The sequence below is a fragment of the Eubalaena glacialis genome, chromosome 6 (genome assembly GCF_028564815.1).
Source record: "Eubalaena glacialis isolate mEubGla1 chromosome 6, mEubGla1.1.hap2.+ XY, whole genome shotgun sequence".
NCBI classification, from domain to species: Eukaryota; Metazoa; Chordata; class Mammalia; order Artiodactyla; family Balaenidae; genus Eubalaena; species Eubalaena glacialis.
In genome coordinates this window covers 59,000,099-59,026,660 of record NC_083721.1, presented here as the reverse complement: position 1 = coordinate 59,026,660, position 26,562 = coordinate 59,000,099, and the positions used below count along the sequence as shown (strand labels likewise).

The 26,562-nt window shown below is 34.7% G+C and overlaps 1 protein-coding gene across 2 annotated transcripts in view; it reads right to left on the bottom strand.

Annotated features, from left to right (window-relative positions):
- The window catches only part of NECTIN3 (nectin cell adhesion molecule 3), a 137,985-nt gene that overhangs the window by 80,562 nt on the left and 30,861 nt on the right, over positions 1-26,562 (bottom strand). For both annotated transcript variants that reach the window (XM_061194158.1, XM_061194157.1), the window contains exons 2-4: positions 12,224-12,565; positions 3,482-3,778; positions 208-325 (exon numbers count right to left, since the gene is read on the bottom strand). In XM_061194158.1, coding sequence (XP_061050141.1) covers positions 208-325; positions 3,482-3,778; positions 12,224-12,565 — 757 coding nt within the window. The remainder of the gene's footprint in view (positions 1-207; positions 326-3,481; positions 3,779-12,223; positions 12,566-26,562) is intronic.

Below are 26,562 nucleotides of genomic sequence, written 5' to 3'. Positions count from 1 at the left end.
CGTCGCCAAAGTAGCCTCCGAGGAACAGAATCGCGGGGGCCGGAAGGTGGGGAGAGGTGGGGCAGAAAAACACTTAGAAACTCTTAATTTAATTTCCAGCTCTTAGTGTAATCATATATTACACTGATAAAAACAACTTCCAATATGCATTTAAGAATACTTTTGACTTTTAAATAATTTCTCTTTAGAAGTATCTAACATTATTACCTGCTCCACACAGATTTGAAGGGTGGTGGATTTGCATCAGCATTACACTTGAGATTAACACCTTTTCTTCCTACAAACCAGTTTCCATCATAGCCTGTTACTGAAACCTCAGGAGCGTCTATAAAATAAATGCATTACACAACAGATTATCTTTTGTTAATGATAGATGCAATACACAACGATAAAGCATTAACATAATACACAACTTTAGAAGTGGTGTATTTTCCTTCTCTCATATACGTAAGAAATAAGGAATACAATACTCAGTAAATACTGGTTGACTAAAAGAGTGATTGAATGAATGGACAATGAGCACCAAACACTAGGCAGCTATAAGCATGTACAATTCTAGTTATTATGGACACAATGTAAGAATATTCACAAACCTATAATCACCAAAAGCAAAATGTAAGAGTCCTGTTATGAAATACGCAGAGGTATATGAACAAAGAAAATATAGTTGGATGAGACATGGCATTTAAGTACCAAGTCACTATATAAAACTGTCTTTAAAGAAATGTTTAATTCAAAAGGAAATATCCCCTAAGAGATATCAAGTCAATTACAAAAAAAAAAAAAAAAAAAAAATTAAGGTTCCTTATATTACAATTAATTAATATCCTTTGGGCATGTAGAGATGTGACAAACTTTCTAAGACTATAATCACAACTAAAGTAAATTATCTGAGGCCTCAACTGTTCTAAAACATTAAATTTTTATTCACGGCCTAAAAGTACCCAAACGTCTTCTAGCATATGTGTAATATAATTAGCTAAATGAGCAATTATCCACATCTACCATCAATATAAATTTATACCTTCAAACTGTAAAATCCAATACTAATTATTCATTCAACCACCATTGTTTAGCTCCTATTAAGTGACAGGCACTGTTTTAGACGTTTAGTATACATATAGACTCTGTATTCACAAAACTTATATTCTAAGGGTAACAGGAAAGATGACATTTTAAAAAATTTAACTAAAATCCGTTATGAGGGCCAAGAAGGAAAAGAAAAGGATACTAGGAGAAAAGATAAAGAAATGCTATTTGTGTATGGTACAGGGACGTTCCACCCTTCTGTGAGCTATACAAGTAAACTAGATAAAGAGTACATGGCCAGATGGGAAGTTAGAGAGAGACCAGGTCAGTCTTTAACTCTGCAGGGAAGCCTGAAGTCAATCAAGCAAGGTTTACAGAAAAAGTAGTAAAAAATTAAACTTTTTATACTAAGGTACAATTACCTTAATAATTAAAAATAAAAACTGTCTGCCTCTTATAAATACAAAGAATTAACAAACATTTTTTCTACCTTAAAATTGGTAATAAAAAATGTTACTGAAAGAACAGTACAGATATCTGTGAGTTTAAGTTATTTTCAAAGGAGGAGAAAATAGGTAGTAAAGTATCCCCAAAGAATACCTCCAAATTTTGAGATATGAATTTTGGATATAAGATTTTATCTCCTTAAGCTTTGTTTACATGTTTCAGAGGGCCCAATTAACAGGAAAAAAGAATACTCTGAGAACATTTTAGGAGCAGGCCACTAAATCTAAACCATAATTATAAAGTTTTACATCAGGAGAAATATTTTTACACATTTAGAATTTCATTCAGGCAAACAAAAAATAATAGTATACATAACTGAAGAAAATTTCAGTCATTATTAGACACAGGGAAGAAAAAATATATATGAGAAAAATATTAATGGTACTTACAACCGGGATGTAAATTTTAAAAGAAAAAGGAAAAGTTAAAAGTATGTAAAAGCAAGAAAGAAAAAGAAGAAAAATTTTATTTGGATTTTCCAAATAAGTGAGGGGAAAAGAAGGTACAGTCAGCCCTCTGTATCCATGAATTCAGCATCTGTGGATTCAACCAACTGTGGTTGAAAAATATTCAGAAAAAAAAATTCTACAAAGTTCAAAACAGCAAAACTTGAATTTGCTGCATACCAGCAACTATTTCCATAGTATTTACATTGAATTTATAGCTGTTTACATAACATTTACATTGTATTCGGTATTATAAGTAATCTAGAGACTATTTAAAGTACATGGGAGGATGTGTGTAGATTACATACAAATACTGATACTATGCCATTTTATATAAAGGATTTGAGCATCCTCGGATCTTGGTAACTGAAGGAGTCCTGGAACCAATCCCTCATGGATACCGAGGGACTACTACTAGGACTGTATTTGCACTCAAGAATACAATGGTAATAACATCCATGTAAGACAGCTTCTCAAGTTTAACCCTATAAATGTTTAAAAAGATCCTTAGAATTAGTTTTAAAAACCATTAATTATATCAAGTGTAATGAATATGTGTAAATTAAAATGCCATGAATGTCATATCAAAAAAAAAAACAAAACAATAACAACAAAAACCAGAACATTTCCTTCAAAAACCTACCTAGATTTATGATCTGTGCATGGATGGAAATGACACCAGAACCTAAGCACTTCTCCTAATTTTATCTTTAACTAACTTAATTTTCATTATCTTTGCTATATGCTATCTGCACCATCACTTTTTCTCTTGCTCAAAATTTTAAAATGCTACACAAAGAATGTATCAAAAATGAGAAACTTTATAGAAGAGGGGAAAGTATATACACACACACGTACATATCCACACAAACATACACACAAGAGAGTATCCCTTAACCAAAAAATAAAAGCACAAGATGGGCCAGGTTTGAACCTTATCTGAGATTATTATTATCTCAACGATGACTCTGTTTTACCTTTATGAGGATCTTACAACATGATCAATAAAATCAGACTAGAAATAATACTGAAAAAACAAAAATTTTCAAACTAATTAAAATGCATCTAGGAAGTAAAAGATCCTTGCTGAAAACATCATGGGTAGCATCAATAAAAATGAATAACAGCTAAATTAATTGGATTGGAGAAGGAGCTGTTTTTCGCCAAGTATTGCACATTCTGAGGTATAAATTTCCACAATTCACCTAAGTCTAGCTTATTTTTAAGGTCTAAAAAGGACAAGGCTACATAATTTTAAGTTGGACAGCAACTTTAAAATCACTGTCTGTCTTTACAAACATAAATATGTTCTGGTTAAATGAAATTTCCATGAAAATATTCTTTTTTAATTAAGAAAAAATGTCAACAAGGAAAATCTATAACAATATCTGAATATTAAATATTCAAACTAAAGACAGCTTGATACAGAATTATGTCAAAGGGAGAAAATTAAAATAAAATGCATGATGTTTAAAAGGCAAATGTTACTCTTTACTTACACTGTATGTCTAATATGAAAGAATATCGGATGTCCTTTTCCAAGGCTGGATGTTTTACAACACAAGTAATCCGCCTTCCTCTAGCAAATCTGGTAGGAAAAAGCTTGTATTGGCTGACAATTGTTGCTGTTTCATTTGGAAAAGAAGTCGTAGTGGATTCCATTTCGCCAAGATCACCTTCCCAATCAATATGTGCAACTGGTTTTCCAGTGGCTGCGATACAAATGGCTGCTACTGTTTCATTTCCTCCATCAATTAAAGAATCTGGCCCTTTTATCAGGCTCACAGTGGGTTCAACTGTTTAAATTTAAAAAAATTAGTTACATTTCAATCAAAAGCATATTTACTCCTTCCAAGCTACAACTAGCCATATTTCATAAACTTAGAGACAACTGCATATAAAATACACACACACTAAATGACAACACCAGTTGGATTCTTGGAACGAGATCATGAACCAGGCCAAACAAAAAGCAAGACTTTACATAACCATCACAGAGATGGCTCTCCCTGGTAAAGATACACTTTTCTTTACAGGGACAAATGAGTTTTCCCCAAAATTAGTATATAAAAAATATTCCTGCAAATTTGATCATAATTTCCATTAAGAGATTAAAGGTACTACTACTCTGAAAGGAGATTAAAAGTACTACTACTCTGAAAGGAGATTAAAGGTACTATTACTATTACACTATTAAGCCCGTGGCACACGGTCTTAGTTGCTCTGCGGCACGTGGGATCTTCCTGGACCAGGGCTCGAACCCGTGTCCCCTGAATTGGCAGGTGGATTCTTAACCACTACGCCACCAGGGAAAAGAAAATGCGGTTTTAATATATAATGCTTCAATTTGCAGCAAAAATGTTTACAACACATTTAATACAGGTACTGTTAAAATATAATGTCACTAACAGTTTATTGAAATGTACATGCTACCTACCTTTATCTGGTATAAGAAAGCTCCTCAGCAGGGGAAGTAACCTTAATGTTAGACCCCTTTAATCTACCCTCCATATATATGCTAGCTATCTCTTCATATTTTCCAGCAAATTTTATATGCTCCTTTCTGTGTAAATTCCTGAGTACTCACCGTCATGAATTCTTTGGCTCAAGCCTATAGGTTACTGTGTGCATTAAGTTTTTAATCTAAAAGACTTTTTTTCATTTCCAAAATTTCTAATTGGTTCATTTTTTAAATATTTTTTGTCTCAACTTTGTTCCTGAGATTTATTTATGTGGGATCATTTAGCCTTAGATTATTATTTTGCAATTCTTTTTTTTACTTTTTACTTTTAGATCATTTAGATTTGCATGCAATTGTATAAATTATTAGTTTTAACTACTGTATGGTTCATTTACTGTTGGACACTGGTGCTATTTCCTGTTTGGTACAATTTTATAAGAAACATTTTCATTCATGTATCTTGGTATATCTGTATAAAATTTCCTGTAGTTTATCCCTTGGTACTATGTTTATTTCCATTATTTACCAGACAATGCCAAAAAGCTTTCCAAAGTACCAATTTACTCCCAATCTTAGCACTCTGGTTGGTCCAACATACCCACTGCAGTTGATACTGTCAGACTTCTCGATGTTTGCCAACCTTGTAAGTATGTAACAGCATATCATTGAAACCTTGTTTCTAATTTCTCAGATTATGAATGACATTAAGGATCTTTTCTTGTTTATGAGCCATTTGGAATTTCTTCTTCTACAAAATAGCTATTAAAGCCAATTGTTTTTTTCTTACTGATTTGGGAGAGTCCTTTTCTGATTATATGTGAAAATATCTTCCGCCAGTTTAGGGCTTGTCTCTTTACCCTATGGTGTGTTTTGATGAGCAGAAGTTTTTAATTCAAATGCATAAAATTTATCAGTTAACTGCTTTTATATACAGGCACACCTCATTTGATTGCACTATGCTGTATTGTGCTTCATAAATATTGCATTGTTCACAAATAGAAGGTTTGGGGCAACCCTGCATTGATCAAGTTTATCAGCTGTTTTTCCAACAGCATTTGCTCACTTCCTGTCTCTGTCACATTTTGGTAATTCTCACAATATTTCAACCTTTTTCTTTATTATTATATGTGTTATGATGATCTGTGATCTTCAATGTTACTACTGTAAAAAGATTACAACTGGATGAAGACTCAGATGATGGTTAGCATTTTTTAGCAACAAAATGTTTTTTAAATTAAGGTATGTACATTGTTTTTTAAGACATAATACTATTGTATCAAAGCTACAATAAGGTATCACCTCACACCAGTCAGAACGGCCATCATTAAAAAATCTACAAACAATAAATGCTGGAGAGGGTGTGGAGAAAAGGGAACCCTCTTGCACTGTTGGTGGGAATATAAATTGATACAGCCACTATGGAGAACAGTATGGAGGTTCCTTAAAAAACTAAAAATAGAACTACCATATGACCCAGCAATCCCACTACTAGGCGTATATCCTAAGAAAACCATAATTCAAAAAGAGTCTGTACCAGAATGTTCACTGCAGCACCATTTACAATAGCCAGGACATGGAAGCAACCTAAGTGTCCATCGACAGATGAATGGATAAAGAAGATGTGGCACATATATACGATGGAATATTACTCAGCCATAAAAAGAAACAAAACTGAGCTATTTGTAGTGAGGTGGATGGACCTAGAGTCTGTCATACAGAGTGAAGTAACAGAAAGAGAAAAACAAATACCGTATGCTCACACATATATATGGAATCTAAAAAAAAAAGTGGTTCTGAAGAACCTAGGGGCAGGACAGGAATAAAGACGCAGACGTAGAGAATGGACTTGAGGACATGGGGAGGGGGAAGGGTAAGCAGGGACGAAGTGAGAGAGTGGCATGGACATATATACACTACCAAATATAAAACAGATAGCTAGTAGGAAGCAGCCGCATAGCACAGGGAAATCAGCTCCGTGCTTTGTGACCACCTAGAGGGGTGGGATACGGAGGGTGGGAGGGAGACGCAAGAGGGAGGGGATATGGGTATGTATGTATACACATAGCTGATTCACTTTGTTATACAGCAGAAACTAACACATCATTGTACAGCAATTATACTCCAATAAAGATGTAAAAAAAAAGACATAATAATATTGCACACTTAACAGACTATAGTATAAACATAATTTTTATAATACTGGGAAACCAAAAAATTCACGTGACTGTTTTACTGTGATATTCACTTTATTGCAATATTAGCTTTATTACAGTGGTCTAGAACTGAACCCACAATATCTCCAAGGTATGTTTGTACTAAGAATTACCTGTCTACTTCGAGGCCAAATAACTATATATATCACATAGTACTTTGGCCTTGAAGTAGACCAAATTTCTTGTTCTCTGCAGAAATTTAAGAGATTGACTTATCCCTTCAAATGGTAAGCACTGTTGTTTAACAGTCTGTGTCTGACAATTCCAACATCTCATGCAGGTCTGTTTCTGTTGTCTTGTTTGCGCTGGCTGCTGCTTGTGGGGTCTTCTTTACTTGTATGCCTGGTTATTCAAGCAGATGATATCCTTGAGTTTGAATAATTAAGGTAGAAATAATTTGAGGCTTAGAATGCAGTACCTTTCTGTGTTTTCTTCTGCTAAGCTAGCTCCTGAGAACACTATCCAGTGCAGGGTCTCCTTAATTTCAGACTACCCAAGCAATATAAACCAGGCCTAGAAGTCTGTAAGAAGACTGGTTTACTACAGGTGTACTATTACTCTGAAAACGTTAAGCCTTTGGGTACCAGGAGCATATAAGAAAGGTTATTAGACATCCCATCTTGAGCAGACTTGCATTCAGATATTCGTCTCTCTCACTTCTCAAGGTTCTCGAAATCTTAGTTCATCATCTTAAGTGTCTCTTCTGAATTGTCAAATGTCCCCAAGGTTGAATATAGATTTCAGCTTTCGGTACTAGGTTTATTTCTGTTTCTACCTTCTCTTAGATTTGGTCTAGTTATATTCCTCACTATGTTGTTATTTCTTTGAAGTTTTCAATGGTTTTTTAACATTTCACCTGCCCATCCCCCACCATGGGAGAGATGGTGTGAATAACCTGTGCCATCAATAGAGGCTTTTATCTTCGAGGAACTTAAAAAATTATCTTAAAGTGAATTTTAAATTGTTATTTCTATTTCTTCTGAAGGGACTCAATCTCCTGGTTGTACACTTCATTTGCTTTCTAAAGTTACTTTTCTCATATTCCCCAACATTTAAAAGTTAACTTCTCTGTACCCTTCCCTGTCTAGTGGTTTTGTTGTTGCTTCCTCTTAAGATGCTACCCAATGCCCTGTATACTCTGATTTGGGGGAACATGAAGTTTTCCCAGCCCTGCATTAACGCCAGGATTGTTAAGCCTACTTCTTTCTGTTGGTTCTTTCACCCACCTCAAAAGTTTCCTCTCACATGCACATAGATCAGTACTAAACCAAAGACTTCAGAGGGCCCTTCTGTGGGTCTCTACAGCACACACATTCTTTCTCTCTCATGTTCCCTTCTTTCCAGTATTCTGCTCCACAAATTCTAATCACCTGTCCAATCTGTCTCTTAAACTCAGTGAGACTAGCATTCTCTACCTGAATTCCTTGTCACTGAGCTGTCACTGGAAACTGCCTAAGGAGGAGGCTGGAGCAATTGTAGAACTCATCTTGTTTATTTTCCTTCTTTCAGGGATCATAATCCTACCATGCCTATTAAGTTGCCTAGTTTTCTTGTTGCTAGAGAGAGAAAGGGTAAATCCAATCCCTGTTACTCCATCATGTGCAGCAGTGGAAATCTTTTTTTTTTTTAATTACAGAAGTAATATTACTAAAAATTGGAAAAACAAAGAAAACTTATCCACAACTGTAATACCTTAACACAGTCATTATCATATTCTTCCATTTCCTTCTCTTATTTGTTTCTAGTTTCTATATAGATGTAATCATGGCATACCTACAGTTTTGTGGCTCATTTTATTTTCAAGCAGCAATACTTCTCTTGCTGCTTGAAATTTTAACAACTATATAATATCCCATATATCAAGAGGAAGTAACCAATTGTACAACTCTTCTGCTATGGGGCATTTGTTGTTCAGTGTTCCCAAAGCTTTTTGCTATATTACATTCCCTTAATTCAGTTTCTATTACTACTACTCCTTTGAAACTCTAATGTCACTGCCTAATCTATACACTCAATACTTTTCTTTGCCTATTCTCTTTGACTGATTTGGTAAAATTTGATACTTAGTGCAGTTCTTCCCAATCAGTTCCAAAAGAATTAAGTTCTAATGCCTTCAGGTATCTGCTGTAAGTAATGAATTAACTTCTGGGCTATGCATTTAGAATGACAGTAGCTATGCGCCAGCCTTCGGAGAACTGAAAAAATGGTCACTGAAATCATTTTCTGTATGGCTTGATTCTCACTGTGGGAAAAAGCTACTACAGTAATCTTAAAAACTTTTATCTTCTCTTGATATGAATAATATTACTTTGACAGTTTTTCTCAAAGCCATCTTTTTGAACTCATCTCTATTTCTTCCAATCTCTGCCCTAATAAATACTGAGTCTTAGGCCTTCAGTTACTTTTTGTAAGTCTCTTAAAAACTTTTATCTGATAAACACTACTACCTGGATGATCCCTGATTTTATGTGCTTTTGATACAAAGCTTGACTCTATAGTTTCTAACCACCTACCTGGTATTGTTTGCCTATGTATCCTCCAACTCAATAAGCCAAATGTTGAGTTCATCATCTCATCCTCCCAATAATCCCCAACATGTTTTTCATTCAGATATGCCCATTTAAATTAATGGTAACATAATTTATTCAATCACTAAGGTTCAAAACCTGTTATTGTTCAAACCTCCCTAGTCTATTATATACAGTCAGTTACAACGTTCTGCTAATTTTTCCTTTGTAGTAGCTCCCTTCCTCACTCAAGTGGCAGAAATTAGAAAATTAACTGCAAGCTTTCATGGCCTCATGGCTGAGGCATTATGATTTCAGGACTCTTCATTTCAATCCATCAAAAACACCAGACTCATCATCTTAAATCACAACTTTCATCACATTACTTCTAAATCAGGTCTACGAGTTAGGTATCCCTCTAAGCAAGGTGAGAAGATGGTCAAAGCAGTGTTTCTCAAACTCTACTGTGCATAAAAAGTACTTGGGGATCTTGCTAAAATGTAGATTTATCATTCAACAAGTCTGGGAGGGGTCTGTAATTCTGTATTTCTAACATGCTCCCAAGTGATGCCATTGCTGCTGGTTCATGAACCATGCTTTAAACAGCGAGAATCTGGGACTTCCCTGGTGGTCCAGTGGTTAGGGCTACATGCTTCCACTGCAGGGGGCACAAGTTTGATCCTTGCTCAGGGAACTAAGATCCTGCATGCCATGCGGCGTGGCCAAAAAAAATAAATAAATAAACAGCAAGAATCTGAGAATAAAAGAAGAGAGGTGAGAAGAAGTACAATGCTGTATACTAAGTTTGCATTTCCAGCAATATAAAGCTCAAATTCCCCATCATAATATTTAGATTACTTTAAAGTGGTCCTACTCTACCTTTCTAGCCTTTTATTCTGGTATTTTATATAAATCCTTTGAACAATCAACAAATTACTCAGTGGTCCCGCAGAGGACACTTGGCCATGTTGAGAGCCATTCTAACTTGCTGAAACTTAAGGAACTGCTCCTAGCATCTAGTGGGTAGAGGTCATGGATGCTGCTAAACAGTCTACAATGCACAGGACAGCTCATCACAAGAATTCTAGCCCAGAAGTCCGACAATGCCAATTCTGAAGAAACTCTGCCCTAATATATGCTGTTTTCTGCCTCCCTGCGTTGGCTCACTTATTTTCCTCCCTATACTTCTTTCCTTTTTGCCTACCTAAAACCTATCCACCATTCAAGGACTGGCTCAACTACTTTTCTACAAAACATTTCTGAACTACAGAGTTTATTTACCCATTCCTATACCCTACTTAGATAACATTTAGTGTATTACTGCTACATACCAGAAACTCTTATAGGCTTTAGGAATATAAAGTTAAATTTTAAAGTGCACAGTTGCAGTCCACCACAAGTTTATAGTGAAGAAAACATATAATAAGCACTATGTTAATTGCTACAACAAAGATAAGCTCAAGATACAAAGGCAAAAGAGTAAAAAAACCCCATTAAATTGCAGAGGAGTAGATATTTCAAGAATGGCTTCCAAAAGGATGTGGTTTGATGAGTAGCAGTTAAATAGAAGAACCTGGAAGAAAGAGACAGGAGGAAAAAGGTGGCATTCCAGACATAAGAAAACACACATGTAAAAACATAGGTGTTAATGAAGTGTAAATAGTTAATTATGATTATAAAATTTGGGTTGCTGGGAGAAGTAGAGCAAGGAGTGGAATAGATGAAGTTAGAGAAGTAGATCCAGCTAAAAGCATGACTAGTCTTATACTATCAACAGTCAAGTTTTAAACCATTGAGTATTGTGTTAATTTAAGGGGAATTACTAAAATTTAAAGCAAAAAGTCTTATTCACGAGTTCTCTCTTCTACATGCGAACTATTTATCTATTTTTTCTTGACACTGAATTTTTCTGTGACTTTTTTTACCCCAATGGCTTGCACTTGATTTTTCAGATATTTATGCCCTGCCTTCCAATCAAAACAGTACTCAAAAGTATCAATTTTGTAAATGTAAGTTATATTTTTCCCACAGCTCTTAGGGCAGGCTCTTAAACATTAAAGTCTTCAAATATTTAATTTTATTTCTATTTTTAAATAGTATTTCTCAACATGAAAAAATATATAACATATTTGGACAAAATTGCTTTCCTGCACATCAGTGACCCTGAAATCATGCCATTAAATATTAGAGGCTGTGTAGTTATTTGGTTCTCTGGAAGCAGACACTGAGATCAAATGAGGAGTACAAAAGGCTTATTAGGGAACAACATCTGGGAGAAAAGTGAAGAAGAAGGATTGAGTAGGGAAAGCTATCAGCAAACCTTACAAAGTCCCTGATAGGCAAACAGGCAGATTCATAGCAAAGACCACCCATTAAAGGAGTTCCACTCTGGGTGGAAATGGCTACAGTTGCTTTTACTCCTTAATCCTCCTTCTAGAATTATAAAAGTACTCACCAGCTATTCCAAATTGGTTTACCTGTCACTGCAGGTGACTATTTTAATGCTAATAAGCTCTTCCTAAATTCTGCTATAAACTTTAATGGTTATCAGATAGGAAAAGGCAGAAGATCTTTCAATGCAAGCAATAGACCAAGATTCAAATAGCTATGCAAATCCACAACAGCAGAAATAAAATCTGATTTGAAAAACAAACATGAGATGTCAATGGCTCTAAGACCACAGTCACTTAAAAAATGGAAAAGCTTATTTAAAGATGGTAATTTAATTAAAGGTTGAAAATTTGAGGGGAAATAATGAAAATAAATGTCAAAGAAACTCAGCACTTAGTATTATAAATAAAAAACAATCTTTCATGAAGAAAGTAAAATAGCTATAAATTACACAGCTTTATATAGATACACAGGTAGATAGGGACAAGATTTAGTTTAAACTGAGAGTCTAAAATCATAGAATTTTACGACAGAACTTGAAAAAACATATCTGAATTCTTTTATTTTAAACCTACATTTATATATAATTTCAATCATTTTAAGTTCTTGAAAATACTTTTACAATAATCCTCACACCACCACCAAAATATACAATTCAAGTACACCTACCTAATACAGTTACAGTTGTAGAGGACTGAGCATTTCCAAGTGGGAATGTAACAGCTTTGCATATATACTGCCCAGAATCAGAGAATCCTATGTTATGTAGAGTAATTGTTGCATCATTAAGTGAATAGTTTTTAAACAAGACTCTTCCCTGATATTCTCCTTGAACAGAGAATCCATATTGAGGATGATGAACTGCAACAGTCTGTGCACTTTTGCCATGTATCTTCTCCCATAAAATTTGTGTTATAGTTTCATTTCCTTCAATTAAACACTTCAGTGAAACATTCTTTCCCCACACTGCTGTGACATGTGGCTCCACAATAACTGGTCCAGCTAAGGCACCTAAGGAAAAAGAAAAAAGCATAGTTCTTAAAAATGAAAAGAAGTTACACTAACATATGATCAAATTCCCTCCCTTCCTGTTTTCCTCTCTCCCTTCTTCTCCTTGTGTAAGTATACACACACACACAGAGGCACAGACACTAATGACCAAGTAACAGGAAGGACTGAAAAGAGCTAGATGTTCCCAGGGCTGGATTTAAGACCCAAAGAATGATTCTTAAGTGAATCAAATAATCACCAATATGTGTTGCAGTGGAAAAAGCACTAGATTGGGCCAAGAGTAAGCTTAAGAGCAGGTCATTCCCCAGTCAAGCCACCAGGTAAGGTCCTAGCCCTAGCTGACACCCTGACTGCAGCCTTGTGAGAGACTCTGAAACAAAGGACCCAGCTGATCTATGCCTAGATTCCTGACCCAAAGAAACTGAGAGGTGATAAATATATGCTGTTTTAATACTATTAAATTTTAGGGTATTTTGTTACTCAGCAACAGATAACTAATACATTTAGGATCTGCCAAACCAAATATAATACCAAAGTTTCTTCCTTTGGAGAGTTCCTCTACCAAAAATCTGTATAAAACACTTCATTAAAGATAGACCAACTGCCAGAAAACATGAATTTAAAAAACACATATAAATGTGAAATTAAGTTTTTCTATCTCACAGATGAAGAAAAACTATTCTACAAGCAAAAGTTAAAATAAAATGATACCAAACTTCACTTTTATAATACTGATTTTCTTCCTAAAAGCAATGGACGAAATATAAATCATTTTAAGGAACATAAGACTAATACTCATGAATACTAAACTCAAGCAAGATACTCTTCACTGACAGGTATATTAGAACATATATAACAAATCCTCGGAGAGTTTACAACTCACATACATGTGCTGGCAAAATAAATGCTCAAACTAAGAAGTAAACCAATATAAGCACTTGAATATGGAAACTGTATAAATACCTTTAAAATTTAGAGTTATGTCTAATTAATATTTTTAAATAAACACAAAAATGCAAAAGAGTATCACTTAAAAAGATAACCAAGAAAAATGTGTTTAAACATATTCAACAGTTCTAGACAACAACAAAACCTTTACACAATATTATTTCCATGAATAATATTTTTTCCTTTTTGGGAGGGAAAAAAAACCATAAATGAATATATTAGATAGATACATACATGGATATATAGATAGATAGACAAATAGTTAGATAAGAAAGCAAACATTACCACCCAAGAGATGATTGAGGATATTACAAAAAAGGACCGACAATTCACACTGACCATACTTAACAGCTATGGAAGAAAAAGGCTTTCTTTTAGCCACTCCACCAAAAAAGTATCAAGTCCAAAAAAATTTACCATCATTGCTCTTATCATGCTTTCAAGCATAATTACAAAACTTTTAAAATTTAACCTAAAACATATAAAATATGAAAGTATTCTAATGCATTGTAACAAGCTATCATAAGCCTAGTACCCAAAACTACGCAAATGAAAGGGCAATTTACAAATATTGAAAACTTCATATAATATTATGAAAGAACACACAGCTCTTTATTTAAAGAAAAAGACACAATGACCAAGTAGGATATTCAAGAATGTAAGGATATTTTTAGACTAGTCATCACACTGAAAGGTCACGTAACTTTCTCATCTGATGCCAAAAAGACATTTAATAGAATTCAATAGTCATTATCTGATTTTTTTGAAAATTAGTTTATTTATTTTTTAATTTTTGGCTGCGTAGGATCTTTGTTGCTGTGCGCAGACTTCCTCTAGTTGCAGCAAGCAGGGGCTACGCTTTGTTGTGCTGCGCGGGCTTCTCATCGTGGTGGCTTCTCTTGTTGCAGAGCACGGGCTCTAGGCACGCGGGCTTCAGTAGTTGTGGCACGCAGACTCAGTAGTTGTGGCTCACGGGCTCTAGAGTGCAGGCTCAGTAGTTGTGGTGCACGGGCTTAGTTGCTCCGCAGCATGTGGGATCTTCCCAGACCAGGGCTCGAACCTGTGTCCCCTGCATTGGCAGGTGGATTTTTAACCACTGTGCCACCAGGGAAGCCCTCATTATCTGATTTTTAAAAAAATAACTAACAACTGAGAAAAGGATTCTTAATAATAAAGTAGATTTTTCTCAAATCAATGGCCATCACAACGCTAAAATTTAAAAGGGGGCATGGTTATTAATGAAAGACCAAGACAAGATGGTGCACTGTCATTATCATCATTCAACTTAGACTAGAAATTCCCATTCAATGAGACAAGAAAAGGAAAAAAGGAAGAATAAGAATAAAAAAGGAACAGACAAAATTATTATTTGAAAAACCTATTACTAGAAAAACCTAAGAAGGCCAAGTAAAGCGCTATTAGAACAAATAATGTGGTTGCTTGCAAACCATGCAAACTGTATACAAAATGTATATTCTTCATGCCATAACAGGTGATAACCTTTACAAAGTTACTGTAGAAAAAGTCAATATTTGCAAAATATTAACATTTAAAACACCCATGAATACTGTTGTAAAGAACCTAGAAACCTGAGCAATTAACTTGAGTAAATGGAAGATATGTTCCTGAGAAGAAAGACATAATACACACTATATAGACGGCAAATCTCTCCATGTTAGCACACAAATTCAATGCAACTGCAGTAAAAACCATGACAAAAATTCTTGAAACTAAACTAGGAACAATACGTTTAAAAAAAAAAACCACAATGGCACAGTAAAGTGGAGAAAGAATATTAAAGTAAAAATAGTAAAAACCTTAATGTTTTAAAACAATTGAAAGTACACAAACAGATCAACATGTAGAATGACATACAATATGTAATATGTTGTACGAGTGGGGAAATAATGAATTAGTCAAGACATGATGAAAGGACAAGAGCTAGTATTTGGAAATAGATCTACCCCTGCTTTACTAAACACACACACACACATGCACACACGCACACATACACACAAATCCAGATGGACTGAAGATCTAAATGTAAAAAAATGAGCCACATGTTCCATATATACTGACAATAATTTTTTGTATATTCTGGAAGATAAACATTAGTTACTCTAAGGAGTGATACTACTAAGGATTAAAGAAAGAACTTTTAGTTTTTACTTTGTGTTCTTCTTCGATGTCAGAATCACAGTAAATAATGTTCAAAATAAAAGCAAATAAAAAATAAACAGAATCATCTTCCTCAGGTGGAGGCAGAAAAGAGATAAGATAAAAGAAGTATTATGGACTGAATGTTTGTGTTCCTCCAAAATGTATATATTGAATACGTAACTGGTGGTGGGGTCTTTTTGTGGTAATTAGGTTATATGAGGGCAGGGCCCACAGGCTGGCATTAGTGTCCTCATAAGAAAAGGAAGAGAGAGTAGAGCTCTCTCTCCCTCTCTGTGAGGACAAAGCAAGAAGGTGGCTGTCTACAAGTCAGGAAAGGGTCCTCAACAGGAACTGAATCTGCTTGCACCTTGATCTTGGATTTCTTAAACTCACAGAACTATGAGAAATAAATGTCAGATGTTTAAGCCAACCAGTCTATAGTGTTTTGTTATAGCAATCCCACCTTACTAAGACATTAAGTATCAGAATTAACTCGAAGGGACAGTGCTAATGATATCTCCTTACAACCTTAAGAATAATGGCTTATGGGGTAGCAATACTCGTATCAGGCAGAACAGACTTTAAAAGAAAATCCAGAGCAAAAGACAAAGAAGGACATCATATAATGATAAAGGGATCAATCCAAGAAGCAGAGGTAACATTTGTAAACATATATGCAACTAATATAGGAGCACCTAATAGGAGCACCTAAATATATAAAGCAAATAATAGACACAAAGGAAAAATTGACAAAATATGGTAACAGTATGGGATTATAATACCCTACTTACATCAGTGAATAGATCATCCAGACAGAAAACCAATAAGGAAACAGTGGTCTTAAATGACATATTAGAGCAGATGGACTTAATAGATATCTACAGAATAGATATCTCATCCCAACACAGAATACACATTCTTTTCAAGTGCACATGGAACTTTCTCCAGGAAAGATCACATGCTAGGCCACAAAAAAGGTCTCAGTAAATTTAACAGATTGAAATTATATCAAGCATCCTTTCTGACCACAATGGTATGAAACTAGAAATTAATTACAGAAAGAAAAATGGAAAAAATATAGACATGTGGAGACTGAACAACATGCTACTGAAAACAAATTACAAAAAAAACCCACAATGCGTCCATGAACAAATCAAAGAGGAAATCAAAATATACCTTGAGACAAATGAAAACAAACACAACTTTCCAAAATCTATGGGACACAGTAAAAGCATTTCCAAGAGGGATGATACAAGCCAACCTGAAGAAACAAGAAAAATCTCAAACAACCTAACTTTCCATCTAACAGAATTTAAAAAGAAGACAAAGCCCAAAGGTAGAGAGTAGAAGGAGGAAAATAATAAAGATCAGAGCAGAAATAAATAAAATAGAGACCAAAAAAACCCCCAAAAAACCCACCAACAGAAAAGACCAATGAAACCAAGAGCTGGGTTTTTGAACAGAGAAACAAAATTTATAAACCTTTAGTCACAATCTTCCAGAAAAAGAGAGTCCAAATAAAATTAGAAACAAAAGAAAAGTTACAGCCAACATCACAGAAGTACAACAAACAATCATAATACCACAAACAGTTATACACCAACAAATTGAACAACCCCCCAAAAATGGATAAATTCCTAGACATTACAATCGTCTAAGACTGAATCAGGAACAAATAAATAGAAAATCTGAACAAACCAATTACAAGTAATGAAACTGAATCAGTAATCAAAAAACTCCAAAAAAAACTAAAGCCCAGGACCAGACAGCTTCACAGGGCAATTCTATCAAACATTTAAAGAGTCAGTACCTATCCTTCTCAAACTATTCCAAAAAGCTAAAGAACAGAGAACACTCTGAAACTCATTCTGCAAGGCCAGCTTTACCCTCATACCAAAATCAGAAAAAGACACTACAAAAAAAGAAAACTGCAGACCAGTATTTCTGATGAACACAGATGCAAAAATCCTCAACAAAATATTAGCAAACAGAATTCAACAACACGTAAAAAGGACCACACATCATGATCAAGCAGTATTTCAGGATGCAAGGATGGTCCAATATCTGTAAATCAATCAATGTGATACACCACATTAACAAAGCAAAGGGTAAAAAAGCACATGATCATCTCAACAGATGCAAAAAAAAAAAAAAAAAAAAAAAAGCATTTAACATCTATTTATGATAAACTCTCAACAAATTTGGTATAGAGGGAACATACCTAAACATAATACAGGATATTTACAACAAACCCACAGCTAATATCATACTCAATGGTGAAAAGCTAAAAGCTTTTCCTTTAAGATCAGGGACAAAACAAGCATGCACACTCTTGCCACTTCAATTTAACATAATATTGAAAGTCCTAGCCACAGCAATCACACAAGAAGAAGAAATAAAGGCATTCCATTTAGAAAGGAGTAAGTAAAACTGTCATTGCAGATGACATGCTGCTATATATAGAAAAAACTAAAGTCTCCACCAAAAAAATTAGAAATAATAGATTCAGTGAAGTTGCAGGTTACATAATCAATATACAAAAACTGGCAGATTTCTATACACAATGACAAACTATCAGAGATAGAAATTAAGAAAACAATTGCATTTACAATTGCACCAAAAAGAATAAAACACCTAGGAATAAATTTAACCAAGGACGGGAATTCCCTGGCAGTCCAGTGGTTAGAGCTACCAAGGGCCCAGATTCGATCCCTGGTCAGGGAACTAAGATCCCACAAGCCGCATGGTGTGGCCAAAAAATTAAAAAATTAATTTAACCAAGAAGGTGAAGACCTGTACGTTGAAAGCTATAAGACACTGATAAAAGAAATAAGAAAAGACACAAATAAATGGAAAGATATCCCTGTTCATGGATTGTTAAAATACCCATACTACCCAAAGCAATCTACAGGCTCAATGCAATTCCTATCAAAATTCCAGCGGCATATTTCACAGAACTAGAACAAATAACCTTAAAATTCGTATGGAACCACAAAAGAACCCTAACAGCCTAAGCAATTAAAAAAAAAAAAAAAAAGCTGGAGGGATCACACTCCTTGACTTCTGACTATACTACAAAGCCACAATAATCAGAACACTATGGTACTGGTATAAAAATAGACACATGATCAATGGAACAGAATAGAGAGCCCAGAAACAAACCCACACACAAAAACTCAAAATGGATTAAAGACCCAAATGCAAGACCTGAAAACATAAAACTCCTATAAGAGAGCATAGACAATACATTCTTTGAAATTAGTCTTAGCAATATTTTTTTGGATCTGTCTCCTCAGGCAAGGGAAACAAAAGCAAAAATAAACAAATGGAACCAAATCAAACTTAAACACTTTTTCACAGTGAAAGAAACCAACAAAACGAAAACACAACCTACTGAGTGGGGAAAGATATTTGCAAATGGTATGTCCAATAAGGGATTACTATCCAAACTAAACAAAGAACTCATACAACTCAATATCAAAAAACTAAACAACCCAATTAAAACATGGACAGAGGACCTGGACAGGCATTTTTCCAAAGAAGAAACAGATGGCCAACAAGTACATGAAAAGATGGTCACCATCACTATCATCAAATACAAATGCAAATCAAAACCATAATGAGATATTACCTCACTACTCAGAATGGCTATCATCCAAAAAAACAAAAAATAACAAGTATTGATGAGGATGTGGAGAAAAAGGAACCCTCATGCACAGCTGGTGGAAATGTAAATTGGTACAGCCACTATGAAAAGCAGTATGAAGGTTCCTCAAAATATTAAAAATAGAACTACCATATGATCTAGCAATTCCACTCCTGGGTATTTACCTGAAAAAACAAGAGCACTAATTTGAAAACATATATGCACGCCAATGTTCAAGCAGTATTATTTACAATAGCCAAAACACAGAAATGACTTAAATATCCATAAAGAAGATGTAATACACACACACACAAAATGGACTATTAGTTATAAAAAAGAATAAAACTTTGTCATTTGCAACAAAATAGATAGACCTGGAGGATATTTTGCTTAGTGAAATAAGACAGAGAGAGACAAATATTATACTATATGTTTTCTCTTATACACAGAATCTCTTTATTTGTATCATCATATACAAATACAAATCAAAACCACAATGAGATATCACCTCACAGATAGAATAAACTAATGGGAGAGAGGGGAGGGGAGAGAAGGGGAGAGAGTTATGAAGGGGGGAGAGAAGGGAAGAGAGTTGTGAAGAGGGGCACAACAGGTGAAGGGGTTTAAGAGGTACAAACTACTAGGTACAAACTACAAAGTTACAAGGATACAATGTGCAGCACAGCGAATATAATCAATATTGCATAATAACTTTGCGGTATATTCTATATCAAATTACCATGTTGTACACCTGAAACTAATATAATATTGTAAGTCAACTATACTTTAATTAAAGAAAAACTTTTGAAAAAAAAAAAAAGAAGAACCATGGCTAATGGCCACCATTACTAAAGAGAATATTTGGAGATAAGAAAAAGAAAAAATGGATCCACTGAGTCAAAAATGTATTTAAAATATTTTACAATACTTAAATGGGGAAAACCACTCTCAGCATAACAACAAAGAAAAACCACCAAGGAAAAAGTTGATAGATTTGACCAAAAAAACTAACCCTCTAATAATTGAAGAGCCTGAGCAAATATTTACCAAAAAACTGTAAATGGCTTTTTTTAACGTGTTCAATTTTACTCATAAACATATATTAATGAAACTATCAGGTTTTTCTTTTCGATTTTTTTTGTTTTAATTTCTAGGAGGTTATGAGTGGTTTTTTACTTTCTAATTTTTCTACAGAAACATTCTGAGTAGTTTTTGCTTGTTGCAAAAGTCAATTCTGGTGTAAAACTTTTTTGTTTGTTTCAACCCTTAAACCTTTACTCAAGGCTTTATACTACCCTTTAAGTACTGATAATTTGGCTCTCCCTTAGATTCCATGAGTTTCTAATGACCTATCTCCTTGTTTTTCAGTTAGCCAGAGTTAGTTTCTGTTGCTTGCAAACAAAAGTGTCTATTACATTTCCAATCCTAGACTAAACCCAAAAGTTAAAAGCCACTTCTGAATAAGATTTTCCCCCATGGAATCTTAAAACCGTGGAAAAACAGATTTTCCTTTGTGGTTCTTAGACCAAGGTCAATATTAGAATGCCTCACTGCTCAAGATCTCCCAAACATTGAGCCTTCTTTCCCCGACTTTCCCATCTGAAGCTTCACTGGAGCGTTTGACTGGAGAGCAGAAGTGTACTGGAGAAACAATTGTTTATTACTAAAAATCTAAGTTATTTGAAGTATGTTCTTCATTAATGGTGATGTAAAGCCTACAATATAAAGACGCTAAGAACAGCGAAGAACTGAACCTATCATGTCTGGCAAGACCTTAACTTTGTAATATCCTGGCTACTGCACACTCTAGAAGCCAAGGAAAAACATGATAAGATACGATGTTCTGTTTCTGCTCTGTGTGTCTATTTGATATAAATCAAATAAAAAGTTTTGTAGTTAAATCAACTGAACTTATCATCCTTTCAAAGAGAAAGACAGAAAGGATTGCTTTTCCCCTACCTGTGGCTCCCATGAAAACACAACAACCAAGAATAAACAACTATTCGGAATTTTCATGTGTATTTGACTGTATTGACTGAATGACTATTCAGTGAGTATTTAGAGTACCCAGAGCATTCAAGTCATCAGGAAATATATATATATTGATCAAGAAGCTTCTAACAGAAAAAAATATATATAGGACTGATGTAACTTCTATGGATTTTTTCAAAACAAAAACAAACAGAAAGACTTGAGATTCATATTAGAGATCACATTAAAGAACACTGATTGAAATGGAAGTACGAGTAAAGTGGCAATTGTCCAAGAAATGAACCAAGAACTAAAAAGAGAAGTCATCACAAATCTATCTTTAATACTATCCTTTTTGATATTTTAATATTATCATTTACTACATTTTACTTTTCAACCTATGAGAAATGACAGGCATCTTGGACATTTTAGGTCCCAGGATCTTCCAAATGTTAGGATCTACAGAATAAGTATATGCAAATAGTATACAAATGAAACATTTATTGATTGTACTTGTACTGTGTCCAACTACAAACAACACTTCCAAACATCTCTAAAGTAGGGATCCTTTTAGACTCCTCAAAATTTAGAATAATTTTTTGAAGCAACGACTGAAGTAAGTATACATTTTCAAGAGACTAGTAAAATCAGAGAATCTAGGTATCCTCAACAGTTTCAGCACACTTAAAAACATTCTAGAGGAATTAAATATAACACCAGTACATTCAGTAATTAGTCTGAATTGCTTTAAACTGATAAATATTTGCCATGTCAACTTCAAATATTTAACAAAAGTCTTTTCAACAATATCCCCAAACAACACTCAAAACAGAGATAAGTGCAGACAGAGTAGAGCCAAGTGACTAATAAAATGTGAAAACTATTTATAAGCTGAAAACTCAAATACTATTAGAGTATGAAAGAATCTCTGACTCTGGGATCATAGGAGATCCTATATTCTAAGGAAAAGCTTGGATCACATATCAAAAATGGTTGAGAATCCAGGGCATTAATCTATCAGTATGTATTAAGTATGTACTTTGTTTCCAGGCACTGTTCTAGGTGCTGGGAATAGTACTGAACAGATAGATGTCCCTGTCCTTACGGGGTTTACATTCTAATTAGAAAGACAGAATTAACAAGAAAATAAAAAGATACCAGAGAGTAAGAACTATGGAGGAAAATAAAGGAAGGTAAAAGGGACAGTTATTACTTTACGGTAGAACCATAGCTTTTTGATCAAAGAGTGATAAAAGAAGGCCTTTTTAAAATAACACTGGAGCAGAGATTGGAAAAAAGTGAAAAAGTGAGAAAAAAGAACCTTTCAGTGTCCCTATAGTGAAGTGAGAGGAAGAATGGCAGGAAATGAGGCCACAGTGGCAGCAGGGGACCAGACTATACATTTGTAGGACTTGGCTTTTATTAGTCCTGATAAAATGAAAAATTAGACAGTTTTTAGCAGAAACATGACATATTCTAATTTACCTTTTGAAAGGACTAAACCAAGGATTCCAGTTAAGAATGTATTTTGTTAAAGGAGGAGAGAGAAGATGGGGTCTGGACCATACTAATCAAAGTGGCAGTGTTAAGTAGTGGTCAGATTCCAGATATACTGTATTTTGAAAGCAGACCAAATAGGATTTTTGGTGATGGAACCAAATATTGGGTCTAAGATAAACAGAGAAGCCAAAATTACTCCAAAGCTATGGCCTGAGTAAGTGGGATGGTGGAGTTGCCATTTACCAAAATGAGAATTAGGAAGTGGAGCATTTTTAAGGGGTAGAGTTCAGAAGTGCAGTTTTTAACTTGTTAAGTTTGTGATACCTATTTCACAACCAAATGGATATATTTATAAGCAGCTGAATACATAAAAGTATGCTGTTCTGGAGAAAGTGATGGACTGAGAATGTAAATTTAGAGTAATCAACCTATAAAAAGGTATATAAAGTTATCAGGCTGAATGAAACCACTAAAGAGTATTAACAACACAAAGACTAAGCACCCATGGAGCATTCAAACATTTAAAGGTTTGGAAGTTAAATAGAATTCAAAAAAGATGGCAAAGGGTGGCCAGGGAAGAAAGAAGAGGACCAAGAAGTATCCTGCACAATAAGTTAGCAAGTACCTAGAAAGAGAGTGATCAATTACTCCAAATGCTGTGTAGGCCAAAAAAGAGGACTGATAAAAGTAACTAATGAATTTGGCAACTGTCTTTAGTGAGTGGTGAGGATAAAAACCTGATTGGACTAGATTTGTAATACTATGGACACTTCTGATTCTAGCCAAAGAAGAGTAACAGCATGTACCCACCTGCTTGAAACAACCATATCAAGACAATAAGCAGCAGGCAACAAAAGATAATGATCCCCGGGAGACAGCAAACACACAGATGAGCCACATGACTGGCCTCAGCTTACCGCCCATAGTGAATTCCAGAGCCACAACTAGGGAGAGAAAACCTAAGGAGCCAGGCAGTCTCCCTGAGTCCTATGCAACCTCATACTGAAGATGCTACCCAGTAAAATCAGCCAAGAAAGCAAAATAAAAGGCATCCAGATTAGGAAAGAATAAAACTGTCTTTAGTTGCAGAAAATACAACCATCTGTGTAGACTATCACATGGAATCTACAAAAAAGCTACTATAACAAGGGTAATTAGCAAGGATGGTAGTAGTCTTATGTAGGACCTAAGATCAATATACAAAGATCAATTACATTTCTATGAATTAGCAATGAAAAATTGGGAAGAAATTTTCAACACTGTTGTTTAGCATTAAAAAAAAAAAGGCTAAGGACAGATCTGACAAAAGCTATGAAAAACTAGTACAGATAAAAGCTGCAAAATTGGCTGAGAGAAGTTAAAGACCTAAATAAAATAAATGGAAAGGCATACTTGTTCATAGATTAGAAGATTCAATATTTTTTAAATTTACTTTAACGAATTTATTTTTTTATACAACAGGCTCTTATTAGTCATCCATTTTATACATATTAGTGTATACATGTCAATCCCAATCTTCCAATTCACCCCACCCGACCCCCCACTTTCCCCCCTTGGTGTCCATACATTGGTTCTCTATATTTGTATCTCTATTTCTGCCCTACAAACTGGTTCATCTGTACCATTTTTCTAGATTCCACATGTATGCGTTAATATATGATATTTGTTTTTCTCTTTCTGACTTACTTCACTCTGTATGACAGCCTCTAGGTCCATCCACGTCTCTACAAATGACCCAATTTTGTTCCTTTTTATGGCTGATTAATATTCCATTGTATATGTACCACATCTTCTTTATCCATTCGTCTGTCGGTGGGCATTTAGGTTGTTTCCATGATCTGGCTATTGTAAACAGTGCTGCAATGAACATTGGGGTGCATGTGTCTTTTCGAATTATGGTTTTCTCTGGGTATATGCCCAGTAGTGGGATTGCTGGGTCATATGGTAATTCTATTTTTAGTTTTTTAAGGAACCTCCATACTGTTCTCCATAGTGGCTGTATCAATGTACATTCCCAACAAAAGTGCAAGAGGGTTCCCTTTTCTCCACACCCTCTACAGCATTGGTTGTTTGTAGATTTTCTGATGATGCCCATTCTAACTGATGTGGGGGTATACCTCATTGTAGTTTTGATTTGCATTTCTCTAATAATTAGTGATGTTGAGCAGCTTTTCATGTGCCTCTTGGCCATCTGTATGTCTTCCTTGGAGAAATATCTATTTTGGTCTTCTGCCCATTTTTTGACTAGGTTGTTTCTTTTTTTAATATTGAGCTGCATGAGCTGTTTATATATTTTGGAGATGAATCCTTTGTCCACTGATTGGTTTGCAAATATTTTCTCCCATTCTGAGGGTTGTCTTTTCATTCTGTTTATAGTTTCCTTTGCTGTGCAAAAGCTTTGAAGTTTCATTAGATCCCATTTGTTTATTTTTGTTTTTATTTCCATTACTCTAGGAGGTGGATCAAAAAAGATCTTGCTGTGATTTATGTCAAAGAGTGTTCTTCTTATGTTTTCCTCTAAGAGTTCTACACTGTCTGGCCTTACATTTAGGTTTTAATCCATTTTGAGTTTATTTTTGTGTATGGTGTTAGGGAGTGTTCTAATTTCATTCTTTTACATGTAGCTGTCCAGTTTTCCCAGCACCACTTATTGAAGAGACTGTCTTTTCTCCATTGCATACCCTTTCCTCCTTTGTCATAGATTAGTTGACCATAGGTGTGTGGGTTTATCTCTAGGCTTTCTATTCTGTTCCATTGATCTATATTTCAGTTTCTGTGCCAGTACCATATTGTCTTGATTACTGTAGCTTGGTAGTACAGTCTGAAGTAAGGAGGTCTGATTCCTCCAGCTCCGTTTTTTCCCCCACAAGATTGCTTTTGCTATTCAGGGTCTTTTGTGTCTCCATACAAATTTTAAGATTTTTTGTTCTAGTTTTGTTAAAAAAAAAAATGTCACTGGTAATTTGATAGGGATTGCATTGAATCTGTAGATTGCTTTGGGTAGTATAGTCATTTTCACAATTTTAATTCTTCCAGTCCAAGAACATGGTATATCTCTCCATCTGTTTGTGTCATCTTTGATTTCTTTCATCAGTGTCATAGTTTTTTGAGTACAGGTCTTTTACCTCCATAGGTAGGTTTATTCCTAGCTATTTTACTCTTTTAGTTGCAATAGTGAATGGGATTATTTCCTTAATTTCTGTTTCTGATCTTTCGTTGTTAGTGTTTAGGAATGCAAGAGATTCCTGTGCATTAATTTTGTATCCCGCAACTTTACCAAATTCATTGATTAGCTCTAGTTGTTTTCTGGTGGCATCTTTAGGATTCTCTATGTATAGTATCATGTCATCTGCAAACACTGACAGTTTTACTTCTTTTCCTCTTTGTATTCCTTTTATTTCTTTTTCTTTTCTGATTGTCGTGGCTAGGACTTCGAAAACTATGTTGAATAATAGTGGTGAGAATGGATATCCTTGTCTTGTTACTCATCTTAGAGGAAATGGTTTCAGTTTTTCACCATTGAGAATGATGTTTGCTGTGGGTATGTCATATGTCCTTTATTATCTTGATGTAGGTTCCCTCTATGCCCAGTTTCTGGAGACTTTTTATCATAAATGGGTGTTGAATATTGTCAAAAGCTTTTTCTGCATCTACTGAGATGATCATATGGTTTTTATTCTTCCATTTGTTAATATGGTGTATCACATTGGTTGATTTGTGTATATTAAAGAATCCTTGCATCCCTGGGATAAATCCCACTTGATCATGGTGT